Raw genomic sequence first — 27,573 nt, 5'->3', positions numbered from 1 at the left:
ATGTTATTGGTCCATACACATGGTTAGCAGATGTTATTGGTCCATACACATGGTTAGCAGATGTTATTGGTCCATACACATGGTCAGCAGATGTTATTGGTCACATGGTTAGCAGATGTTATTGGTCACATGGTTAGCAGATGTTATTGGTCACATGGTTAGCAGATGTTATTGGTCACATGGTTAGCAGATGTTATTGGTCCATACACATGGTTAGCAGATGTTATTGGTCCATACACATGGTCAGCAGATGTTATTGGTCCATACACATGGTCAGCAGATGTTATTGGTCACATGGTTAGCAGATGTTATTGGTCCATACACATGGTTAGCAGATGTTATTGGTCACATGGTTAGCAGATGTTATTGGTCCATACACATGGTTAGCAGATGTTATTGGTCCATACACATGGTTAGCAGATGTTATTGGTCCATACACATGGTTAGCAGATGTTATTGGTCCATACACATGGTTAGCAGATGTTATTGGTCCATTACACATGGTCAGCAGATGTTATTGGTCCATACACATGGTCAGCAGATGTTATTGGTCACATGGTCAGCAGATGTTATTGGTCCATACACATGGTTAGCAGATGTTATTGGTCACATACACATGGTCAGCAGATGTTATTGGTCACATGGTTAGCAGATGTTATTGGTCACATGGTTAGCAGATGTTATTGGTCCATACACATGGTTAGCAGATGTTATTGGTCCATACACATGGTTAGCAGATGTTATTGGTCCATACACATGGTCAGCAGATGTTATTGGTCACATGGTTAGCAGATGTTATTGGTCACATGGTTAGCAGATGTTATTGGTCACATGGTTAGCAGATGTTATTGGTCACATGGTTAGCAGATGTTATTGGTCCATACACATGGTTAGCAGATGTTATTGGTCCATACACATGGTCAGCAGATGTTATTGGTCCATACACATGGTCAGCAGATGTTATTGGTCACATGGTTAGCAGATGTTATTGGTCCATACACATGGTTAGCAGATGTTATTGGTCACATGGTTAGCAGATGTTATTGGTCCATACACATGGTTAGCAGATGTTAATGCGAGTGTAGCGAAATGCTTGTGCTTCTAGTTCCGACCATGCAGTAATATCTAACAAGTAATCTAACAATTCCACAACAACTACCTTATACACACAAGTGTAAAGGAATGAATAAGAATATGTACATATAAATATATGGATGAGTGATGGCCGAACGGCATAGGCAAGATGCAATAGATGGTATAGAGTACAGTATATACATATGAGATGAGTAGTGTAGGGTATGTAAACATTATTCATGTGGCGTTATTTAAAGTGGCTAGTGATACATTTATTAAAGTGGCCAATGATTTCAAGTCTGTATGTTGGCAGCAGCCTCTCAATGTTAGTGATGGCTGTTTAACAGTGATGGCCTTGAGATAGAAGCTGTTTAACAGTCTGATGGCCTGGAGATAGAAGCTATTTAACAGTCTGATGGCCTTGAGATAGAAGCTGTTTTTCAGTCTCTCGGTTCCAGCTTTGATGCACCTGTACTGACCTCGCCTTCTGGATGATAGCAGGGTGAACAGGCAGTGGCTCGGGTGGTTGTTGTCCTTGATGATCTTTTTGGCCTTCCTGTGACATCGGGTGGTGTAGGTGTCCTGGAGGGCAGGTAGTTTGCCCCCGGTGATGCGTTGTGCAGACCTCACTACCCTCTGGAGAGCCTACCGGTTATGGGCGGAGCAGTTGCCCTACCAGGCGGTGATACAGCCCGACAGGATGCTCTCGATTGTGCATCTGTAAAAGTTTGTGAGTGTTTTTGGTGACAAGCTGAATTTCTTCAGCCTCCTGAGGTTGAAGAGGCGCTGCTGCGCCTTCTTCACCACGCTGTCTGTGTGGGTGGACCATTTCAGGCCGTCTCATCGTTGTTGGTAATCAGGCCTATTACTGTTGTGTCGTCTGCAAACTTGATGATTGAGTTGGAGGCGTGCATGGCCCAGTCATGGGTGAACAAGGAGTACAGGAGGGGGCTGAGAACGCACCCTTGTGGAGCCCCAGTGTTGAGGATCAGCGGGGTGGAGATTATGTTTCCTACCCTCACCACCTGGGGGCGGCCCGTCAGGAAGTCCAGGACCCAATTACACAGGGCGGGGTCGAGACCCAGGGTCTCAAGCGTAATGATGAGTTTGGAGGGTACTATGGTATTGAATGCTGAGCTATAGTCAATGAACAGCATTCTTACATAGGATTTCCTCTTGTCCAGATGGGATAGGGCAGTGTGCATTGTGGTTGCGATTGCGTCGTCTGTGGACCTATTGGGGCGGTAAGTAAATTGGAGTGGGTCTAGGGTATCAGGTAGGGTGGAGGTGATGTGATCCTTGACTAGTCTCTCAAAGCACTTCATGATGACAGAAGTGAGTAGTCATTTAATTCAGTTACCTTAGCTTTCTTGGGAAATCAGAACGATGGCTATTAAAAAGCGATCCACTCGAACGCAGCAAGTCAGCCAGTCCGTCAGTGTGTCAGTTATTTAATTCGTTAATGAGTTAGTCTGTAGTTAATGTGAATGATGTCCCTTTAACCCCCGTGTGTCTGTGTGTTTCAGGTAAGATGAGCTTCTTCACAGAGGGCATCCTTTTCCTCCATCCTCAGTACGGCACCATCACTTTACCCAGGAGCCTCATCAGCAGTATCAAGTTGTATGACCTGGTACGTTTCTCTACCAGAACACAGGGAGTTACATGGGGCTGTCTCCCAGAGGGCACCCTGTTCCCTATAGTGCACTACTGTGGACCAGGGACCTGGGAACAAATCAAATCAAATGTTATTTGTCACGTGTCGAAATTGTTTTCCACAAGTACACGGAGTAGGCAGCCACGTGTCCCTGGGTTGGGGCCTGTTTTAGTGGCCTCTGGTACATTCTCATGCCTCTGGTACATACTGATGCCTCTGGTACATTCTGATGCCTCTGGTACATTCTGATGCCTCTGGTACATTCTGATGCCTCTGGTACATTCAGATGCCTCTGGTACATTCTGATGCCTCTGGTACATTCTCATGCCTCTGGTACATTCTCATGCCTCTGGTACATTCTGATGCCTCTGGTACATTCTGATGCCTCTGGTACATTCTAATTACTTGATTCCATCCAGCCACTCGCCCCTGGGTCAGGGCCTATTTTAGTGGCCTGTGGTACATTCCGATGCCTCTGGTACATTCCGATGCCTCTGGTACATTCCGATGCCTCTGGTACATTCCGATGCCTCTGGTACATTCCCATGCCTCTGGTACATTCTCATGCCTCTGGTACATTCTCATGACTCTGGTACATTCCCATGACTCTGGTACATTCCCATGACTCTGGTACATTCCCATGACTCTGGTACATTCCCATGACTCTGGTACATTCTCATGCCTCTGGTACATTCCGATGCCTCTGGTACATTCCGATGCCTCTGGTACATTCCGATGCCTCTGGTACATTCTCATGCCTCTGGTACATTCCGATGCCTCTGGTACATTCTGGTGCCTCTGGTACATTCCGGTGCCTCTGGTACATTCCGGTGCCTCTGGTACATTCCGATGCCTCTGGTACATTCCGATGCCTCTGGTACATTCCCATGCCTCTGGTACATTCCCATGCCTCTGGTACATTCCCATGCCTCTGGTACATTCCCATGCCTCTGGTACATTCCCATGCCTCTGGTACATTCCATTGCCTCTGGTACATTCCATTGCCTCTGGTACATTCCATTGCCTCTGGTACATTCTGATCCCTTGATTCCATCCGAAATGCACAGTGACCTCAGGGCATGCTTAGCCCAGCATGCATCTGTAGCCTTCTTGTGTGCTGCTATAGCCCCTTGCTTTAGCTACTGTCATGGAGTTCACTAAATATTTTCATCAAGAAACTGATATAACACACAGGTTCTAAATGAAGGTGACTTAGAAAAGAGGACCAAGAGAGGGAGTGTGGTGATGTAATGTCCACAACTAAAGAATCATAATGGAGTCTGAAAAGTCTCGTGATGGGGTACTTACTATGTACATATGCTAACAGAAAACTAAGTGTGTCATTGTAAAAAATTGTATTTAGAAACTAAAAACCAGATCTCTTAAAAGTTATATTATCTATACAATAGATTATAGATTTTGGCCCAGTAGGCCTGACATATTACCTCTTTCAAGAAGCTTTCCGTTTTGACAGGGCTATGTTGCCTAAAAACCTTTCAGCATACCCATAGAAAAATGTGAAAACAACTCTGCATCTCTGCCCAGCCTGGCAAGAGTGGCCTGAAGGGTGTTTATCATCCTCAGTGGCTCTGCAAGCGCCAAGATGGAATTTTCCTCTACTGGCCTGATCTCCAGGTACCATCGCATGAACCTGAAGCAAGTCTCTGGCCAAACTCGTGTTTCTAAAAATGAATTCAAAGGAACTGTAGACTGAGCCAAACATGGCATTTTTGTTTAATTTGTATTTTATTCACAGTAAGCCACAGCCTATATGTGCAGTGTATAGACTATAATGATTTAATACAACAAAATGTTGTTTAAATGCTGAGCGCTTTAAGTCCCTACCAGTCTGTCGCGTCGCACTCGCAAATGCTTCACAATGTATTCCTTTGTAGAATATAGCCTTGAAATCATTGAAATACACAGCCTAAATAATGCACTAGTCTTCCTGTCTGGCTCCTGACCCATTTTAGTGTTAATATGCTGTTTAATATGACATGGAGCCTATTTCAAAATAAGCGCTTCTTTACAGTCACCTTTTCATGTTGGTTATTAAAATACTTTTCATTCAAATCATATGGTTTGGTTTCAATACTTCAAGACCAAATGGTAGGTCCAGGTAGTCACAATAATTGATGGGTGTTGGTTAAATAGTGATTTTAATGAATGGAGCGAATTTGGAGCTGCAGTTTTTTTTAATCCTGTGAGCAAGGAGCGATTTTTAGCGGAGAGGTTGGAAAGGACTTTGAGCGCCAGCGAGATATGAGCGGGATATCTGACTGCTCAACTCCGCTCACATACTCTCGTCTCGCATACTCTCAAAATCACTCTTTTTCAACAGAAAAACAACAAAATCGAAAGTTCTACGTCCACAACAATAAACCACATCAGGAGGCCACATTCATCGAATGTTTTCATAATTTTTCTGCAGATAATAGCCAGAAAGCCTAGGTCTACCAATAGCCAAATGAATGGCTCTCACTGATGTAAATTGGTAGGCTACATTGACTACAGGAGAGCCGCTCAATTTAACCAACCAGCTTTCCATCCATCAATTTTTACTAGAGGAGAGCTGCTCACATAGATAATGGCGCCGAAGGAGATGGCCGCCGTTTTTACGATCCCGTAACCAGTTGTGCATGTTTTTTTCGCGTTATTTGTAACTTATTTTGTACATAATGTTTCTGCCACCGTGTCTTATGATTGAAAAGAGCTTCTTGATATCAGGAAATCGATTTACTCACCCTGTACTGGAGGAATTCTTCTTCTTCAACGAGTCGGACGGGAAGAATTTACTCCAGACACCCAACAATGCCCTCATCCCCGTTATTCGCAGGAGGAAAAGACGGAGATATCGTGGACGACGGTCCGGGTTCCTTATAAGGTTCCGTCGCCGAGAGGGTAATCTACCTTTACCATCGGTCCTATCAGCCAACGTACAATCAATGGATAATAAAATAGACAATCTACGAGCACGTTTATTCTACCAACGGGACATTCAAAACTGTAATATCTAATGTTTGCCCATTCCTCCTGACAGAGCTGGTGTAACTGAGTCAAGTTTGTAGGCCTCCCTGCTCACACACACTTTTTCAGCTCTGCCCACAAGTTTTCTATAGGATTGAGGTCAGGGCTTTTTGCCACAACTTTGGAAGTATGCTTGGCGTCATTGTCCATTTGGAAGACCCATTTGCGACCAAGCTGTAACTCCCTGACTGATGTCTTGAGATGTTGCTTCAATATATCCACATAATTTTCCTCCCTCATGATGCCATCTATTCTGTGAAGTGCAGTAGTCCCTCCTGCAGCAAAGCACCCCCACAACATGATGCTGCCACCCCCGTGCTTCACTGTTAGGATGGTGTTCTTCGGCTTGCTAGCCTCCCCCTTTTTCCTCCAAACATAACGATGGTCATTATGGCCAAACAGTTCTATTTTTGTTTCATCAGACCAGAGGACATTTCTCCAAAAAGTATGATCTTTGTCCCCATGTGCAGTTGCAAACCGTAGTCTGGCTTTTTTTATGGCAGTTTTGGAGCAGTGGCTTCTTCCTTGCTGAGCGGCCTTTCAGGTTATGTCGATATAGGACTCGTTTTACTGTGGATATAGATACTTTTGTACCTGTTTCCTCCAGCATCTTCACAAGGTCCTTTGTTGTTGTTCTGGGATTGATTTGCACTTTTCGCACCAAAGTATGTTCATCTCTAGGAGACAGAACGCGTCTCCTTCCTGAGCGGTATGATGGCTGCGTGGTCCCATGGTGTTTATACTTGTGTACTATTGTTTGAACAGATGAACGTGGTACCTTCAGGCGTTTGGAAATTGCTCCCAAGGATGAACCAGACTTGTGGAGGTCTTGGCTGATTTCTTTTGATTTTCCATGATGTCAAGCAAAGAGGCACTGAGTTTGAAGGTAGGCCTTGAAATACATCCACAGGTACACCCCAATTTACTCAAATGATGTCAATTAGCCTATCAGAAGCTTCTAAAGCCATGACATCATTTTCTGGAATTTTCCAAGCTGTTTAAAGACACAGTCAACTTAGTGTATGTAAACTTCTGACCCACGAATTGTGATACAGTGAATTATAAGTGAAATAATCTGTCTGTAAACAATTATTGGAAAAATGACTTGTGTCAAGCCTAAAGTAGATGTCCTAACCGACTTGCCAAAACTATAGTTTGTTAACAAGACATTTGTGGAGTGGTTGAAACACTTAGGTTGGAGTCATTAAAACTAGTTTATGTACACTTCCGACTTCAACTGTATATTTTTCGTAGCTGTCTATATACCACCGCAGACCGATGGTGGCACTAAGACCACACTCAACGAGCTGTATACGGCCATAAGCAAACAGGAAAACGCTAATCCAGAGGTGACTTTCCTAGTGGCCGGGGACTTTAATACAGGGAAACTCAAATCAGTTTTACCTAATTTCTATCAGCATGTTAAATGCGCGACCAGAGGAAAAACATACAATGCTCTCCCTCGCCCTCCATTTGGCAAATCTGACCATAATTCTATCCTCCTGATTCCTGCTTACAAGCAAAAACTAAAGCAGGAAGCACCAGTGACTCGGTCTATAGGAAAGTGGTCAGATGAAGCAGATGCTAAACTACAGGACTGTTTTGCTATCACAGACTGGAACATGTTCCGGGATTCCTCCAATGGCATTAAGGAATACAGCACTTCAGTCACTGGCTTCATCAATAAGTGTATCGATGACGTTGTCCCCACAGTGACCGTACGTACATTCCCCAACCAGAAGCCATGGATTACAGGCAACATTCGCACTGATATATATATTTTATATTTATATATATTTTTTTATTTAACTAGGAAAGTCCGTTAAGAACAAATTATTATTTACAATGACGGCCTAGGAACAGTGGGTTAACTGCCTTGTTCAGGGGCAGAACGACTGATTTTTACCTTGTCAGCTTGGGGATTCGACCTAGAAACCTTTCGGTTACTGGCCCAATTCTCTAACTACTAAGCTACCTGCCGCCCCAAATGGTAGAGCTGCCGCTTTCAAGGAGCGGGACTCTAACCCGGAAGCTTATAAGAAATCCTGCTACGCCCTCCGACGAACCATCAAACAGGCAAAGCGTCAATACATGACTAAGATTGAATCGTACTACACCGGCTCCGACGCTCGTTGGAAGTGGCAGGACTTGTAAACTATTACAGACTACAAAGGGAAGCACAGCCACGAGCTGCCCAGTGACACAAACCTACCCAAACGAGCTAAATTACTTCGAGGCAAGTAGCACTGAAACATGCGTGAGAGCACCAACTGTTCCGGAAGACTGTGTGATTACGCTCTCCGTGGATAATGTGAGTAAGACCTTTAAAAAGGTCAACATTCACAATGCCGCAGGGCCAGATGGATTACCAGCACGTGTACTCCAAGCATGCGCTGACCAACTGGCAAGTGTCTTCACTGACATTTTCAACCTGTTGCTGACTGAGTTTGTAATACCAACATGTTCCAAGCAGACCACCATAGTCCCTGTGCACAAGAACACTAAAGTAGCGTGCCTAAATTACTACCGCCCCGTAGCACTCACATCTGTAGCCATAAAGTGCTTTGAAAGGCTGATCATGGCTTACATCAACACCATTATCCCAGAAACCCTAAACCCAATCCAATTTGCATACCAGCCCAACAGATCCACATATGATGCGATCTCTATTGCACTCAACACTGCCCTTTGCCCCAGGAAGAGTAGCTGCTGCCTTGGCAGGAACTAATGGGGATCCATAATAAATACAATGTAAAAAAAAATATATATATATATATATAAATATTTAACTTTTTTTTAACCTGGTAGGCCAGTTGAGAACAAGTTCTCATTTACAACTGTGACCTGGCCAAGATAAAGCAAAACAGTGCAACAAAAACAACAACACAGAGTTACACATGGGATAAACAAACGTACAGTCAATAACACAATACAATCTGTATACAGTGTGTGCAAATGAAGTAAGGATGTAAGGCAAAAAATAGGCCATAGTGGCGAAGTAATTACAAATTAGCAATTAACACTGGAGTGATAGATGTGCAGATGAGGATGTGCAAGTAGAAATACTGGTGTGCAAAAGAGCAGAAAAACAAATATGGGATGAGGTAGGTAGTTTGTTGGATGGGCTATTTACAGATGGGCTGTGTACAGCTGCAGTGATCGGTAAGCTGCTCTGACAGCTGATGCTTAAAGTTAGTGAGGGAGATAAGTCTCCAACTTCAATGATTTTTGCAATTCGTTCCAGTCATTGGCAGCAGAGAACGGGAAGGAAAGGCGGCCAAAGGAGGTGTTGGCTTTGGGGGTGACCAGTGAGATATACCTGCTGGAGCGCGTGCTACGGGTGGGTGTTGTTATGGTGACCAGTGAGCTGAGATAAGGCGGGGCTTTACCTAGCAAAGACTTATAATGACCTGGGGCCAGTGGGTTTGGCTACGAATATGTAGCGAGAACCAGCCAACGAGAGTATACAGGTTGCAGTGGTGGGTAGTATATGGGGCTTTGGTGCCAAAACGGATGGCACTGTGATAGACTGCATACAATTTGCTGAGTAGAGTGTTGGAGGCTATTTTGTAAATGACATCGCCGAAGTCGAGGATCGGTAGGATGGTCAGTTTTACGAGGGTATGTTTGGCAACATGAGTGAAGTTGCAAAATAGGAAGCCGATTCTAGATTTCATTTTGGATTGGAGATGCTTAATGTGAGTCTGGAAGGAGAGTTTACAGTCTAACCAGACACCTAGGTATTTATAGTTGTCCGCATATTCTAAGTCGGAACCGTCCAGAGTAGTGATGCTAGTCGGGCGGGCAGGTGCGGGCAGCGATCGGTTGAAGAGCATGCATTTCGTTTTACTAGCATTTAAGAGCAGTTGGAGGCCATGGAAGGAGTGTTGTATGGTATTGAAGCTCGTTTGGAGATTTGTTAACACCGTGTCCAAAGAAGGGCCAGATGTATACAGAATGGTGTCGTCTGCGTAGAGGTGGATCAAAGAATCACCCGCAGCAAGAGCGACATCATTGATAAATACAGAGAAGTCAGCCCGAGAGTACAGAGTCGGCCCGAGAATTGAACCCTGTGGCAACCCCATAGAGACTGCCAGAGGTCCGGACAACAGGCCTTCCGATTTGACACACTGAACTCTATCTGAGAAGTACTTAGTGAACCAGGCGAGGCAGTCATTTGAGAAACCAAGGCTGTAGAGTCTTCCGATAAGAATACGGTGATTGACAGAGTCGAAAGCCTTGGCCAGGTCGATGAAGACGGCCGCACAGTACTGTCTTTTATCGATGGCGGTTATGATATCGTTTAGGATCTTAAGCGTGGCTGAGGTGCACCCGTGACCAGCTCGGAAACCGGATTGCATAGCGGAGAAGGTACGGTGGGATTCAAAATGGTTGGTGATCTGTTTGTTCACTTGGGTTTCGAAGACTTTAGAAAGGCAGGGTAGGATAGATATAGGTCTGTAACGGTTTGGGTCTGGAGTGTCTCCCCCTTTGAAGAGGGGGATGACCGTGGCAGCTTTCCAATCTTTAGGAATCTCAGACGATTCGAAAGAGAGGTTGAACAGACTAGAAGTAGGGGTCGCAACAATGGCGGCGGATAGTTTTAGGAAGAGAGCGTCCAGATTGTCTAGCCCAGCTGATTTGTAGGGATCCAGATTTTGCAGCTCTATCAGAACATTAGCTGTTTGGATTTGGGTGAAGGAGAAGCGGGGGTGGGTCTTGGGCCAGTTACTGCGGGGGGGTGCAGAGCTGTTGGCCGGGGTTGGGGTAGCCAGGTGGAAAGCATGGCCAGCCGTAGAGAAATGCTCATTGAAATTCTCTATTATCGTAGATTTATTGGTGGTGACAGTGTTTCCTAGCCTCAGTGCAGTGAGCAGCTGGGAGGAGGTGCTCTTATTCTCCATGGACTTTACAGTGTCCGAGAACTTTTTGGAATTAGTGGTTAGGGTTAGGATGCAAATTTCTGTTTGATAAAACTAGCCTTTGCTTTCCTAACTGACTGTGTGTATTGGTTCCTGACTTCCCTGAAAAGTTGCATATCACGCATATCACGGGGACTATTCGATGCTAGTGCAGTACGCCACAGGATGTTTTTGTGCTGGTTAAGGGCAGTCAAGTCTGGGGTGAACCAAGGGCTATATCTGTTCTTAGTTCTACATTTTTTGAATAGGGCATGCTTATTTAAGATGGTGACGAAAGCACTTTTAAAGAACAACCAGGCATCCTCTACTGACGGGATGAGGTCAATATCCTTCCAGGATACCCGTGCCAGGTCGATTAGAAAGGCCTGTTCGCTGAAGTATTTTAGGGAGCGTTTGACAGTGATGAGGGGTGGTTGTTTGACCGCAGACCCGTTACGGATGCAGGCAATGAGGCAGTGATCGCTGAGATCCTGGTTGAAGACAGCAGAGGTGTATTTAGAGGGCAGGTTGGTCAGGATGATATCTATTAGGGTGCCCATGGTTACGGATTTGGGGTTGTACCTGGTAGGTTCCTTGATAATTTGTGTGAGATTGAGGGCATCTAGCTTGGATTGTAGGACGGTCGGGGTGTTAAACATATCCCAGTTTAGGTCACCTGACAGTACGAACTCTGAAGATAGATGGGGGGCAATCAATTCACATATGGTGTCCAGGGCACAGCTGGAAGCTGAGGGGGGTCTATAACAAGCGGCAACAAGCGGCAACATCATCACAAAAGTGACAAGGCATCAGGATAGATAATAAGGTATTTGAGGTAGATATGTACATGAAGGCAGGGTAAAGTGACAAGGCATCAGGATAGGTAATAATAAGGTATTTGAGGTAGATATGTACATGAAGGCAGGGTAAAGTGACTAGGCATCGGGATAGATAATAATAAGGTATTTGAGGTAGATATGTAGGCAGGGTAAAGTGACTAGACATCAGGATAGATAATAATAGGAGTAAAATAAAGAACAGACTAGTGTGTGTGTGTGTGTGTGTGTGTGTGTTTGTTGTTCGTATGTGTGTGTGTGTTTGTTGTTCGTATGTGTGTGTGTGTTTGTTGTTCGTATGTGTGTGTGTGAGAATAGGGTGCTATGTTGGACCAACCATGGTTCTGTTATTGTTACTGTGCCTTTTCAGTCTGTGGGGTCCTGTCCTCCTTATCTCTCTGCCATCTGTTTCTTTCAGTCTGTGGGGTCCTGTCCTCCTTATCTCTCTGCCATCTGTTTCTTTCAGTCTGTGGGGTCCTGTCCTCCTTATCTCTCTGCCATCTGTTTCTTTCAGTCTGTGGGGTCCTGTCCTGCTCATCTCTCTGCCATCTGTTTCTTTCAGTCTGTGGGGTCCTGTCCTCCTTATCTCTCTGCCATCTGTTTCTTTCAGTCTGTGGGGTCCTGTCCTGCTCATCTCTCTGCCATCTGTTTCTTTCAGTCTGTGGGGTCCTGTCCTCCTTATCTCTCTGCCATCTGTTTCTTTCAGTCTGTGGGGTCCTGTCCTGCTCATCTCTCTGCCATCTGTTTCTTTCAGTCTGTGGGGTCCTGTCCTCCTTATCTCTCTGCCATCTGTTTCTTTCAGTCTGTGGGGTCCTGTCCTCCTTATCTCTCTGCCATCTGTTTCTTTCAGTCTGTGGGGTCCTGTCCTCCTTATCTCTCTGCCATCTGTTTCTTTCAGTCTGTGGGGTCCTGTCCTCCTTATCTCTCTGCCATCTGTTTCTTTCAGTCTGTGGGGTCCTGTCCTGCTCATCTCTCTGCCATCTGTTTCTTTCAGTCTGTGGGGTCCTGTCCTCCTTATCTCTCTGGGTCTGTTTTCTCCAGGACTCGTCGAGCGTGGTGGCAGCTCTGTTTGTACAGTATGAAGCTGCTCTGCTGTCCCACCTGCCCTTCCCTCTCCACAGTGACGACCACTGTTTGGTCTTCAGCCTCCAGCCACGCTCACAGAGTCACCGAGCCTTCTACTCAAAGGTCAGTCAGTCACAGAGCCTTCTACTCACAGGTCAGTCAGTCAGTCACAGAGCCTTCTACTAACAGGTCAGTCAGTCACAGAGCCTTCTACTAACAGGTCAGTCAGTCAGTCACAGAACCTTCTACTCACAGGTCAGTCAGTCACAGAACCTTCTACTCACAGGTCAGTCAGTCACAGAGCCTTCTACTAACAGGTCAGTCAGTCACAGAGCCTTCTACTAACAGGTCAGTCAGTCACAGAGCCTTCTACTAACAGGTCAGTCAGTCACAGAGCCTTCTACTCACAGGTCAGTCAGTCATAGAGCCTTCTACTAACAGGCCAGTCAGTCAGTCACAGAACCTTCTACTAACATGCCAGTCAGTCAGTCACAGAACCTTCTACTCACAGGTCAGTCAGTCAGTCAGTCACAGAGCCTTCTACTAACAGGTCAGTCAGTCAGTCACAGAACCTTCTACTCACAGGTCAGTCAGTCAGTCACAGAGCCTTCTACTAACAGGTCAGTCAGTCATAGAGCCTTCTACTCACAGGTCAGTCAGTCAGTCACAGAGCCTTCTACTCACAGGTCAGTCAGTCAGTCACAGAGCCTTCTACTAACAGGTCAGTCAGTCACAGAGCCTTCTACTCACAGGTCAGTCAGTCACAGAGCCTTCTACTAACAAGTCAGTCAGTCATAGAGCCTTCTACTAACAGGTCAGTCAGTCACAGAGCCTTCTACTCACAGGTCAGTCAGTCAGTCACAGAGCCTTCTACTCACAGGTCAGTCAGTCAGTCACAGAGCCTTCTACTCACAGGTCAGTCAGTCAGTCAGTCACAGAGCCTTCTACTAACAGGTCAGTCAGTCATGGAGCCTTCTACTAACAGTCAGTCAGTCACAGACCCTTCTACTAACAGGTCAGTCAGTCACAGACCCTTCTACTAACAGGTCAGTCAGTCACAGAGCCTTCTACTAACAGGTCAGTCAGTCACAGAGCCTTCTACTAACAGGGCAGTCAGTCACAGACCCTTCTACTAACAGGTCAGTCAGTCACAGAGCCTTCTACTAACAGGTCAGTCAGTCACAGAGCCTTCTACTAACAGGTCAGTCAGTCAGTCACAGAGCCTTCTACTCACAGGTCAGTCAGTCAGTCACAGAGCCTTCTACTAACAGGTCAGTCAGTCACAGAGCCTTCTACTAACGGGTCAGTCAGTCACAGAGCCTTCTACTCACAGGTCAGCCAGTCAGTCACAGAGCCTTCTACTAACAGTCAGTCAGTCACAGAGCCTTCTACTAACAGGTCAGTCAGTCACAGAGCCTTCTACTAACAGGTCAGTCAGTCACAGAGCCTTCTACTAACAGGTCAGTCAGTCACAGAGCCTTCTACTAACAGGTCAGTCAGTCACAGAGCCTTCTACTAACAGGTCAGTCAGTCACAGAGCCTTCTACTAACAGGTCAGTCAGTCACAGAGCCTTCTACTAACAGGTCAGTCAGTCACAGAGCCTTCTACTAACAGGTGAGTCAGTCACAGAGCCTTCTACTAACAGGTGAGTCAGTCAGTCACAGAGCCTTCTACCTACAGGTCAGTCAGTCACAGAACCTTCTACTCACAGGTCAGTCAGTCAGTCAGTCACAGAGCCTTCTACTAACAGGTCAGTCAGTCATAGAGCCTTCTACTCACAGGTCAGTCAGTCACAGAGCCTTCTACTAACAGGTCAGTCAGTCACAGAGCCTTCTACTCACAGGTCAGTCAGTCACAGAGCCTTCTACTCACAGGTCAGTCAGTCACAGAGCCTTCTACTCACAGGTCAGTCAGTCACAGAGCCTTCTACTAACAAGTCAGTCAGTCACAGAGCCTTCTACTAACAGGTCAGTCAGTCACAGAGCCTTCTACTAACAGGTCAGTCAGTCACAGAGCCTTCTACTAACAGGTCAGTCAGTCACAGAGCCTTCTACTAACAGGTCAGTCAGTCACAGAGCCTTCTACTAACAGGTCAGTCAGTCACAGAGCCTTCTACTAACAGGTCAGTCAGTCAGTCACAGAACCTTCTACTAACATGCCAGTCAGTCACAGAGCCTTCTACTAACAGGTCAGTCAGTCACAGAGCCTTCTACTAACAGGTCAGTCAGTCACAGAGCCTTCTACTAACAGGTCAGTCAGTCACAGAGCCTTCTACTAACAGGTCAGTCAGTCACAGAGCCTTCTACTAACAAGTCAGTCAGTCACAGAGCCTTCTACTAACAGGTCAGTCAGTCACAGAGCCTTCTACTAACAGGTCAGTCAGTCACAGAGCCTTCTACTAACAGGTCAGTCAGTCACAGAGCCTTCTACTAACAGGTCAGTCAGTCACAGAGCCTTCTACTAACAGGTCAGTCAGTCACAGAGCCTTCTACTAACAGGTAGCTGTGGTTGTTTATGTGTTGTATTGTGGTTGTTTATCGGTTGTGTTGTATTGTGTTGTGTTGTATTGTGTATGTGTTATATTGTAGTTGTATTGTGGTTGTTTAAGTGTTATACTGTGGTTGTTTAAGTGTTGTGTTGTGGTTGTTTAAGTGTTGTATTGTGGTTGTTTAGGTGTTGTATTGTGGTTGTTTAGGTGTTATACTGTGGTTGTTTAGGTGTTGTATTGTGGTTGTTTAGGTGTTGTATTGTGGTTGTTTATGTGTTGTATTGTTGTTGCAGGTGTTACCAGTGTGGCAGGGGTCAGACTCTGGCCTCTCTCTGCAGCTGGTGGACAGAGAACAGCTGACCTGGGATCAGAGGAACATGTGAGTCACAGCAACTAACTGGCTACTTACTCTACGACGTCTATGTGATCTGACTTTGACCTGTCAGTATTCGGAGTGATGTTGATGATCCATGTTGTCCCTCAAGGCACTCCAGACTGCAGTGGCTGCATGACTGCCACGCCCCCCCTGTAGCCAAACGCCGAGGCAGCCTGAAGGCCTCATACTCCCAGCTGCCAGAACAGGACATGTACGTATACATTACCTAGTATACACTACCTAGTATAAATTACCTAGTATACATTACCAAGTATACATTACCAAGTATACATTACCTAGTATACACTACCTAGTATACATTACCTAGTATACATTACCAAGTATACATTACCAAGTATACATTACCTAGTATACACTACCTAGTATACATTACCTAGTATACATTACCTAGTATACATTACTATACACTACCTAGTATACACTACCTAGTATACACTACCTATTATACATTACCTAGTATACATTACCTAGTATACACTACCTAGTATAAATTACCTAGTATACACTACCAAGTATACATTACCTAGTATACACTACCTAGTATACACTACCTAGTATACATTACCTAGTATACATTACCTAGTATACATTACTATACACTACCTAGTATACACTACCTAGTATACACTACCTAGTATACATTACCTAGTATACATTACCTAGTATACACTACCTAGTATACACTGCCTAGTATACATTACCTAGTATACATTACCTAGTATACATTACCTACCACATAGAGGCAGTCTGAAGGCCTCATACTCCCAGCTACCAGAACAGGACATATTGGCTCCCGAGTGGCGCCGCAGTCTAAGGAACTGCATCGCAGTGCTAGATGCGTCACTACAGACCCTGGTTCGATCCTGGGCTGTATCACAACCGGCAGTGATCGGGAGTCACAAAGGGCGGCACACAATTGGCCCAGTGTCGTCCGGGTTAGGGGAGGGTTTGGCCGGGGCAGGCCGTCATTGTAAATAAGAATTTGTTCTTAACGGACTTGCCCAGTTAAATAAAGGTTAAATAAAAAATTCTATAAAATGTAGTTATACCTACTGCCCTTGTGAAGACAACAGGCTGTCGCCGTATGTATCACACCTGCCAGCAGGGGGGAAAGTAACAGCCGCAGTGGCCGGTGGGTGCCCACATTCTACCAGCCACAAAACATTTTATGAGGCATATTTACTGAAAACACATGCACATGTTTTGTAATGTTAAACAGCCAATCATTTTGACTAAAAACATGCATGTGTGTCCAATCAGAGAAAGTGTGTGTGTAAATATACACTGCTCAAAAAAATAAAGGGAACACTAAAATAACACATCCTAGATCTGAATGAATGAAATAATCTTATTAAATACTTTTTTCTTTACATAATTGAATGTGCTGACAACAAAATCACACAAAAATAATCAATGGAAATCCAATTTATCAACCCATGGAGGTCTGGATTTGGAGTCACACTCAAAATTAAAGTGGAAAACCACACTACAGGCTGATCCAACTTTGATGTAATGTCCTTAAAACAAGTCAAAATGAGGCTCAGTAGTGTGTGTGGCCTCCACGTGCCTGTATGACCTCCCTACAACGCCTGGGCATGTTCCTGATGAGGTGCGGATGGTCTCCTGAGGGATCTCCTCCCAGACCTGGACTAAAGCATCCGCCAACTCCTGGACAGTCTGTGGTGCAGCGTGGCGTTGGTGGATGGAGCGAGACATGATGTCCCAGATGTGCTCAATTGGAATCAGGTCTGGGGAACGGGCGGGCCAATCCATAGCATCAATGCCTTCCTCTTGCAGGAACTGCTGACACACTCCAGCCACATGAGGTCTAGCATTGTCTTGCATTAGGAGGAACCCAGGGCCAACCGCACCAGCATATGGTCTCACAAGGGGTCTGAGGATCTCATCTCAGTACCTAATGGCAGTCAGGCTACCTCTGGCGAGCACATGGAGGGCTGTGCGGCCCCCCAAAGAAATGCCACCCCACACCATGACTGACCCACCGCCAAACCGGTCATGCTGGAGGATGTTGCAGGCAGCAGAACATTCTCCACGGCGTCTCCAGACTCTGTCACGTCTGTCACATGTGCTCAGTGTGAACCTGCTTTCATCTGTGAAGAGCACAGGGCGCCAGTGGCGAATTTGCCAATCTTGGTGTTCTCTGGCAAATGCCAAACGTCCTGCACGGTGTTGGGCTGTAAGCACAACCCCCACCTGTGGATGTCGGGCCCTCATACCACCCTCATGGAGTCTGTTTCTGAGCGTTTGAGCAGACACATGCACATTTGTGGCCTGCTGGAGGTCATTTTGCAGGGCTCTGGCAGTGCTCCTCCTGCTCCTCCTTGCACAAAGGCGGAGGTAGCGGTCCAGCTGTTGGGTTGTTGCCGTCCTACGGCCTCCTCCACGTCTCCTGATGTACTGGCCTGTCTCCTGGTAGCGCCTCCATGCTCTGGACACTACGCTGACAGACACAGCAAACCTTCTTGCCACAGCTCGCATTGATGTGCCATCCTGGATGAGCTGCACTACCTGAGCCACTTGTGTGGGTTGTAGACTACCACTAGAGTGAAAGCACCTCCAGCATTCAAAAGTGACCAAAACATCAGCCAGGAAGCATAGGAACTAAGAAGTGGTCTGTGGTCCCCACCTGCAGAACCACTCATTTATTGGGGGTGTCTTGCTAATTGCCTATAATTTCCACCTGTTGTCTATTCCATCTGCACAACAGCATGTGAAATTTATTGTCAATCAGTGTTGCTTCCTAAGTGGACAGTTTGATTTCACAGAAGTGTGATTGACTTGGAGTTACATTGTGTTGTTTAAGTGTTCCCTTTCATTTTTTTGAGCAGTGTATAATACATAAATAAAATCAATTGAGGCTCAAATAAATAATGAAACATGTTCAATTTCGTTTAAATAATGCAAAAACACAGTGTTGGAGAAGAAAGTAAAAGTGCAATATGTGCCATGTAAAAAAGCTGAAATTTAAGTTCCTTGCTCAGAACATGAGAATATATGAAAGCTGGTGGTTCCTTTTAACATGAGTCTTCAATATTCCCAGGTAAGAAGTTTTAGGTTGTAGTTATTATAGGACTATTTCTCTCTATACTATTTGTATTTCATATACCTTTGACTATTGGATGTTCTTATAGGCACTATAGTATTGCCAGCCTAATCTCGGGAGTTGATTGGCTTGAAGTCATAAACAGCGCAATGCTTGAAGCACAGCGAAGAGCTGCTGGCAAACGCAGGAAAGTGCTGTTTGAATGAATGCTTACGAGCCTGCTGCTGCCTACCACCGCTCAGTCAGACTGCTCTATCAAATTATAGACTTAATTATAATATAATAAACACACAGAAATACGAGCCTTAGGTCATTAATATGGTCAAAACCGGAAATTATCATTTAGAAAAACAAAACGTTTATTCTTTCAGTGAAATATGGAACCGTTCCGTATTTTATCGAACGGTCGGCAACCATAAGTCTAAATATTGCTGTTACATTGCACAACCTTCAATGTTATGTCATAATTATGTACAATTCTGGCAAATTAATTATGGTCTTTGTTAGGAAGAAATGGTCTTCACGCAGTTTGCAACGAGCCAGGCGGCCCAAACTGCTGCATATACCCCATATGCACAGAACGCAAGAGAAGTGACACAATTTCCCTAGTTAATATTGCCTGCTAACATGAATTTATTTTAACTACATATGTAGGTTAATAAATATATTGTGTATTGATCTTAAGAAAGGCATTGATGTTTATGGTTAGGTACATTGGTGCAACGACAGTGCTTTTTTCGCGAATGCGCTTTTGTTAAATCATCACCCGTTTGGCGAAGTAGGCTGTGATTCGATGATAAATTTACAGGCACCGCATTGATTATATGCAACGCAGGACAAGCTAGTTAAACTAGTAATATCATGAACCATGTGTAGTTAACTAGTGATTATGATTGATTGATTGTTTTTTATAAGATAAGTTTAATGCTAGCTAGCACCTTACCTTGGCTCCTTGCTGCACTCACATAACAGGTAGTCAGCCTGCCACGCAGTCTCCTCATGGAGTGCAATGTAATCGGCCATAATCAGTGTCCAAAAATGCCGATTACCGATTTGTTATGAAAACTTGATATTCGGCCTTAATTACAGTGCCTTGCGAAAGTATTCGGCCCCCTTGAACTTTTCGACCTTTTGCCACATTTCAGGCTTCAAACATAAAGATATAAAACTGTAATTTTTTTGTGAAGAATCAACAACAAGTGGGACACAATTATGAAGTGGAACGAAATTTATTGGATATTTCAAACTTTTTTAACAAATAAAAAACTGAAAAATTGGCCGTGCAAAATTATTCAGCCCCTTTACTTTCAGTGCAGCAAACTCTCTCCAGAAGTTCAGTGAGGATCTCTGAATGATCCAATGTTGACCTAAATGACTAAGGATGATAAATAGAATCCACCTGTGTGTAATCAAGTCTCCGTATAAATGCACCTGCTCTGTGATAGTCTCAGAGGTCCGTTTAAAGCGCAGAGAGCATCATGAAGAACAAGGAACACACCAGGCAGGTCCGAGATACTGTTGTGGAGAAGTTTAAAGCCGGATTTGGATACAAAAAGATTTCCCAAGCTTTAAATATCCCAAGGAGCACTGTGCAAGCGATAATATTGAAATGGAAGGAGTATCAGACCACTGCAAATCTACGAAGACCCGGCCGTCCCTCTAAACTTTCAGCTCATACAAGGAGAAGACTGATCAGAGATGCAGCCAAGAGGCCCATGATCACTCTGGATGAACTGCAGAGATTGACAGCTGAGGTGGGAGACTCTGTCCATAGGACAACAATCATTTGTATACTGCACAAATCTGGCCTTTATGGAAGAGTGGCAAGAAGAAAGCCATTTCTTAAAAGATATCCATAAAAAGTGTCGTTTAAAGTTTGCCACTAGCCACCTGGGAGACACACCAAACATGTGGAAGAAGGTGCTCTGGTCAGATGAAACCAAAATCGAACTTTTTGGCAACAATGCAAAACGTTATGTTTGGCGTAAAAGCAACACAGCTCATCACACACCATCCCCACTGTCAAACATGGTGGTGGCAGCATCATGGTTTGGGCCTGCTTTTCTTCAGCAGGGGCAGGGAAGATGGTTAAAATTGATGGATGGGAAGATGGATGGAGCCAAATACAGGACCATTCTGGAAGAAAACCTGATGGAGTCTGCAAAAGATCTGAGACTGGGACGGAGATTTGTCTTCCAACAAGACAATGATCCAAAACATAAAGCAAAATCTGCAATGGAATGGTTCAGAAATAAACATCCAGATGTTAGAATGGCCAAGTCAAAGTCCAGACCTGAATCCAATCGAGAATCTGTGGAAAGAACTGAAAACTGCTGTTCACAAACGCTCTCCATACAACCTCACTGAGCTCGAGCTGTTTTGCAAGGAGGAATGGGCAAAAATGTCAGTCTCTCGATGTGCAAAACTGATAGAGACATACCCCAAGCGACTTACAGCTGTAATCGCAGCAAAAGGTGGCGCTACAAAGTATTAACTTAAGGGGGCTGAATAATTTTGCATGCCCAATTTTTCAGTTTTTTATTTGTTAAAAAAGTTTGAAATATCCAATAAATTTCGTTCCACTTCGTGATTGTGTCCCACTTGTTGTTGATTCTTCACAAAAAATTACAGTTTTATATCTTTATGTTTGAAGCATGAAATGTGGCAAAAGGTCGAAAAGTTCAAGGGGGCCGAATACTTTCGCAAGGCACTGTAATTGGCCATTCCGATTAATCGGTCGACCTCTAATATATATACACATACACTACCATTCAAAAGTTTGGGGTCACTTAGAAATGTCCATGTTTTTGAAAGAAAATAAAAAAAATTGTTCATTAAAATGACTTCAAATTGATCAGAAATACAACACAACGTGCCATTGGAACACAGGAGTGATGGTTGCTGATAATGGGCCTCTGTACGCCTATGTAGATATTCCATATAAAAATCTGCCGTTTCCAGCTACAACAGTCATTTACAACATTAACAATGTCTACACTGTATTTCTGATCAATTTGATGTTATTTCAATGGACAATCTTTTTTGATTTTCTTTAAACAAACAAGGACATTTCTAAATGACCTCAAATGTTTGAAGGGTAGTATATATGTATAGATGTCCCACCCTACCTCCCAATAGCCCAAGTGTTCTCCCATTGAACCACCCCAACATGCTTCCTAATGCTGCTGTGTTCCAACAGGTTCCTGCAGCACTTTGCTCTGAGCAGTGTGGGTCAGGAGCCCATCCAGGATGACCACCTGGGGCCACTGTTCTCCACGCCAGACACCAGGAACCCTCTGGCAGGACGCACTGACAAGGTAACCAACCCTCTCACAGGACACACTGACAAGGTAACCAACCCTCTCACAGGACACACTGACAAGGTAACCAACCCTCTAACAGGACAGACTGACAAGGTAACCAACCGTTCTAACAGGACAGACTGACAAGGTAACCAACCCTCTCATAGGACAGACTGACAAGGTAACCAACCCTCTAACAGGACAGACTGACAAGGTAACCAACCCTCTCACAGGACAGACTGACAAGGTAACCAACCCTCTCACAGGACAGACTGACAAGGTAACCAACCCTCTCACAGGACAGACTGACAAGGTAACCAACCCTCTCACAGGACAAGGTAACCAACCCTCCCACAGGACAGACTGACAAGGTAACCAACCCTCTAACAGGACAGACTGACAAGGTAACCAACCCTCCCACAGGACAGACTGACAAGGTAACCAACCCTCTCACAGGACAGACTGACAACGTAACCAACCCTCTCACAGGACAAGGTAACCAACTCTCTCACAGGACAGACTGACAAGGTAACCAACCCTCTCACAGGACAGACTGACAAGGTAACCAACCCTCTCACAGGACAGACTGACAAGGTAACCAACCCTCTAACAGGACAGACTGACAAGGTAACCAACCCTCTAACAGGACAAGGTAACCAACCCTCTCACAGGACAGACTGACAAGGTAACCAACCCTCTCACAGGACAGACTGACACGGTAACCAACCCTCTCACAGGACAGACTGACAAGGTAACCAACCCTCTAACAGGACAGACTGACAAGGTAACCAATACAGATTACTATTCTGTCTTCCCAGCTCCCACTACTTACCACGTTTTGTTGATAGTCCAGGAGTCTGATGTTCCTGTGTGTTTGTATGATAACAGGTGGTTATAACCATCATCTCTGGACTACCGGGCAGCCACAAGAACAGACTGGTTAACTTCCTGGTCCAGCTGAATAGAGAAGGAGGAAGGTGAGACAAGTCAATAGGAACTATAACTCTGACCCACTGTGGTGTTTAACTGTGCCGTTCCTGACTGTGGCGTTCCCGACTGTGGCGTTCCCGACTGTGGTGTTCCCGACTGTGGTGTTCCCGACTGTGGTGTCTAACTGTGGCGTTCCCGACTGTGGTGTTTAACTGTGGCATTCCCGACTCTGGCGTTCCCGACTGTGGCGTCCCCGACTGTGGTGTTTAACTGTGGTGTTCCCGACTGTGGTGTCTAACTGTAGTGTTCCCGACTGTGGTGTTCCCGACTGTGGTGTTCCTGACTGTGGTGTCTAACTGTGGTGTTCCTGACTGTGGTGTTCCCGACTGTGGTGTTCCCGACTGTGGTGTTCCCTACTGTGGCGTTCCCGACTGTGGCGTTCCCGACTGTGGTGTTCCCGTCTGTGGTGTTTAACTGTGGTGTTCCCGACTGTGGTGTCTAACTGTAGTATTCCCGACTGTGGTGTTCCCGACTGTGGTGTTCCCGACTGTGGTGTTCCCGACTGTGGTGTCTAACTGTGGTGTTCCTGACTGTGGTGTTCCCGACTGTGGTGTTCCCGACTGTGGTGTTCCCGACTGTGGTGTTCCCGACTGTGGCTTTCCCGACTGTGGCGTTCCCGTCTGTGGTGTTTAACTGTGGTGTTCCCGACTGTGGTGTCTAACTGTAGTGTTCCCGACTGTGGTGTTCCCGACTGTGGTGTTCCCGACTGTGGTGTTCCCGACTGTGGTGTTCCCGACTGTGGTGTCTAACTGTGGTGTTCCCGACTGTGGTGTTCCCGACTGTGGTGTTCCTGACTGGTGTTCCCGACTGTGGTGTTCCTGACTGGTGTTCCCGACTGTGGTGTTCCCGACTGTGGTGTTTAACTGTGGTGTTCCTGACTGTGGTGTCTAACTGTGGTGTTCCTGACTTTGGTGTTCCTGACTTTGGTGTTCCTGACCGGGGTGTTCCTGACTGGGGTGTTCCTGACCGGGGTGTTCCTGACCGGGGTGTTCCTGACTGGGGTGTTCCCGACTGTGGTGTTCCCGACTGTGGTGTTCCCGTCTGTGGTGTTCCCGACTGTGGCGTTCCCGACTGTGGCGTTCCCGACTGTGGCGTTCCCGACTGTGGCGTTCCCGACTTTGTGTGTGTATATTCTACCAGGCGGGTTGTCTACCGTCCAGGTCCAGACTGCAGTGATGGTGTCTAACTGTAGTGTTTCTCCTGTGTGTGTTGATGTGTAGGCGGGTTGTCTACCGTCCAGGTCCAGACTGCAGTGATGGTGTCTAACTAGTGTTTCTCCTGTGTGTGTTGATGTGTAGGTGGGTGGTATACCGTCCAGGTCCAGACAGCAGTGATTGTTTCTCCACCTCCCACTTGCAGCGCTACCTGTCCTGCTTCCTGGAGACGCAGAGAGCACCTGGAGGGAAGCCTCGACTACTGCTGCTCACTCCTGGGTATGTACACATTAATCTGTGTACCGGTCTCTAAGATCATCTGTTATAGTAGCATGTAGTTACAGAAGTCAACCAGACAGACGTACCCTCCGTTAGCTCCGTTATAGTAGCGTGTAGTTACAGAAGTCAACCAGACAGACGTACCCTCCGTTAGCTCTGTTATAGTAGCATGTAGTTACAGAAGTCAACCAGACAGACATACCCTCCGTTAGCTCCGTTATAGTAGCGTGTAGTTACAGAAGTCAACCACACAGACATACCCTCCGTTAGCTCTGTTATAGTAGCATGTAGTTACAGAAGTCAACCAGACAGACATACCCTCCGTTAGCTCTGTTATAGTAGCATGTAGTTACAGAAATCAACCAGACAGACGTACTCTCCGTTAGCTCTGTTATAGTAGCATGTAGTTACAGAAGTCAACCACACAGACGTACCCTCCGTTAGCTCTGTTATAGTAGCATGTAGTTACAGAAGTCAACCAGACAGACATACCCTCCGTTAGCTCTGTTATAGTAGCATGTAGTTACAGAAGTCAACCACACAGACATACCCTCCGTTAGCTCTGTTATAGTAGCATGTAGTTACAGAAGTCAACCACACAGACATACCCTCCGTTAGCTCTGTTATAGTAGCATGTAGTTACAGAAGTCAACCACACAGACATACCCTCCGTTAGCTCTGTTATAGTAGCATGTAGTTACAGAAGTCAACCACACAGACATACCCTCCGTTAGCTCTGTTATAGTAGCATGTAGTTACAGAAGTCAACCACACAGACATACCCTCCGTTAGCTCTGTTATAGTAGCATGTAGTTACAGAAGTCAACCACACAGACATACCCTCCGTTAGCTCTGTTATAGTAGCATGTAGTTACAGAAGTCAACCAGACAGACGTACCCTCCGTTAGCTCTGTTATAGTAGCATGTAGTTACAGAAGTCAACCACACAGACGTACCCTCCGTTAGCTCTGTTATAGTAGCATGTAGTTACAGAAGTCAACCAGACAGACATACCTTACATTAGCTGCTGGTGTCACTGATGATCTTTCTGTTTTATAATCCACTGGTTAAATCTCTTTTTCCTGTGTCTGTGTAGATGTATTAGACTTGACCCAGGCTTAACCCTGACTATCTCCCTGTCTCTGTCTCTAGATGTACAGATGTATTAGACGTGACCCAGGCGGTGCTGTCCAACCCAGATGCTGTGGTCCAGGCTTAACCCTGACTGTCTCTCTGTCTCTATCTCTAGATGTACAGATGTATTAGAAGTGGTCCAAGCGGTGCTGTCCCATCCAGATGCTGTGGTCCAGGCCTGTTTCACCATCGGGGCGGTCACAGCCTGTGTGGACCCTCTCAGCTCATACATGGAACACAGGTCAGGACACCTTCCACTGGTCACACCTACGGCTGTGGCGGACATTTTGTCAAGACAGTGATTGTCAAGCAAATAACTGCCGTTCTCACGGTAATTGACCGTTAATTAACATAAAAACATTTAGCATCTACTGGCTTCCACACACAGCCTACAAGCCACTGATGCAGACCTTTGAAACATCGACATTTTAAAAATTCAAAAAAATCCATTTAATATATCCTACACCTTCACAATAAACCCATTATTTATTTTAGACAGGTCTAAAGAACAGAATAGCATACTCTGAGTTGTCCTAATGTTAGGTCCTGATCTGGCTGTGCCATATGGCTGTGGGGCTACACTAGTTCATTTAGCAGGTCCTGATGTGCTGTGGGCTACACTAGTTAATTTAGCAGGTCCTGATGTGGCTGTGCCATATGGCTGTGGGGCGACACTAGTTCATTTAGCAGGTCCTGATGTGGCTGTGGGTGACACTAGTTAATTTAGCAGGTCCTGATGTGGCTGTGCCATATGGCTGTGGGCTACACTAGTTACTTTAGCAGGTCCTGATGTGGCTGTGCCATATGGCTGTGGGGCGACACTAGTTCATTTAGCAGGTCCTGATGTGGCTGTGGGCTACACTAGTTCATTTAGCAGGTCCTGATGTGGCTGTGGGGCTACACTAGTTCATTTAGCAGGTCCTGATGTGGCTGTGGGCTACACTAGTTCATTTTAGCAGGTCCTGATGTGGCTGTGGGGCTACACTAGTTCATTTAGCAGGTCCTGATGTGGCTGTGGGGCTACACTAGTTCATTTAGCAGGTCCTGATGTGGCTGTGGGGCTACACTAGTTCATTTAGCAGGTCCTGATGTGGCTGTGGGGCGACACTAGTTCATTTAGCAGGTCCTGATGTGGCTGTGGGCTACACTAGTTCATTTAGCAGGTCCTGATGTGGCTGTGGGCGACACTAGTTCATTTAGCAGGTCCTGATGTGGCTGTGGGGCGACACTAGTTAATTTAGCAGGTCCTGATGTGGCTGTGGGGCGACACTAGTTCATTTAGCAGGTCCTGATATGGCTGTGGACTACACTAGTTCATTTAGCAGGTCCTGATGTGGCTGTGGGCTACACTAGTTCATTTAGCAGGTCCTGATGTGGCTGTGGGGCGACACTAGTTAATTTAGCAGGTCCTGATGTGGCTGTGGGCGACACTAGTTCATTTAGCAGGTCCTGATGTGGCTGTGGGCTACACTAGTTCATTTAGCAGGTCCTGATGTGGCTGTGGGGCTACACTAGTTCATTTAGCAGGTCCTGATGTGGCTGTGGGCTACACTAGTTCATTTTAGCAGGTCCTGATGTGGCTGTGGGGCTACACTAGTTCATTTAGCAGGTCCTGATGTGGCTGTGGGGCGACACTAGTTAATTTAGCAGGTCCTGATGTGGCTGTGGGCGACACTAGTTCATTTAGCAGGTCCTGATGTGGCTGTGGACTACACTAGTTCATTTAGCAGGTCCTGATGTGGCTGTGGGGCGACACTAGTTCATTTAGCAGGTCCTGATGTGGCTGTGGGCGACACTAGTTCATTTAGCAGGTCCTGATGTGGCTGTGGACTACACTACTTCATTTAGCAGGTCCTGATGTGGCTGTGGGGCGACACTAGTTAATTTAGCAGGTCCTGATGTGGCTGTGGGCTACACTAGTTCATTTAGCAGGTCCTGATCTGGCTGTGGGTGACACTAGTTAATTTAGCAGGTCCTGATGTGGCTGTGCCATATGGCTGTGGGCTACACTAGTTCATTTAGCAGGTCCTGATGTGGCTGTGGACTACACTAGTTCATTTAGCAGGTCCTGATGTGGCTGTGGGTGACACTAGTTAATTTAGCAGGTCCTGATGTGGCTGTGCCATATGGCTGTGGGGCGACACTAGTTAATTTAGCAGGTCCTGATGTGGCTGTGGGCGACACTAGTTCATTTAGCAGGTCCTGAT

General features: G+C 45.7%; 1 protein-coding gene across 3 annotated transcripts in view; it reads left to right on the top strand.

The window, feature by feature from the left end:
• Window positions 1-27,573, top strand: part of dnaaf9 (dynein axonemal assembly factor 9) — a 94,536-nt gene that overhangs the window by 41,755 nt on the left and 25,208 nt on the right. For all 3 annotated transcript variants that reach the window (XR_006771026.1, XM_045723811.1, XM_045723810.1), the window contains exons 20-27: window positions 2,601-2,704; window positions 12,534-12,680; window positions 15,340-15,425; window positions 15,532-15,633; window positions 21,707-21,824; window positions 22,698-22,786; window positions 24,098-24,232; window positions 25,482-25,607. Coding sequence is in view for 2 of the 3 variants with exons in the window: in XM_045723811.1 (XP_045579767.1) it covers window positions 2,601-2,704; window positions 12,534-12,680; window positions 15,340-15,425; window positions 15,532-15,633; window positions 21,707-21,824; window positions 22,698-22,786; window positions 24,098-24,232; window positions 25,482-25,607 (907 nt within the window). In the remaining variant the exon portion in view is untranslated. The remainder of the gene's footprint in view (window positions 1-2,600; window positions 2,705-12,533; window positions 12,681-15,339; window positions 15,426-15,531; window positions 15,634-21,706; window positions 21,825-22,697; window positions 22,787-24,097; window positions 24,233-25,481; window positions 25,608-27,573) is intronic.

The sequence above is a fragment of the Salmo salar genome, chromosome ssa09 (assembly GCF_905237065.1).
Source record: "Salmo salar chromosome ssa09, Ssal_v3.1, whole genome shotgun sequence".
NCBI classification, from domain to species: Eukaryota; Metazoa; Chordata; class Actinopteri; order Salmoniformes; family Salmonidae; genus Salmo; species Salmo salar.
Note: the sequence above shows the minus strand (reverse complement) of the source record. Positions and strands in the feature narration are given on the sequence as shown.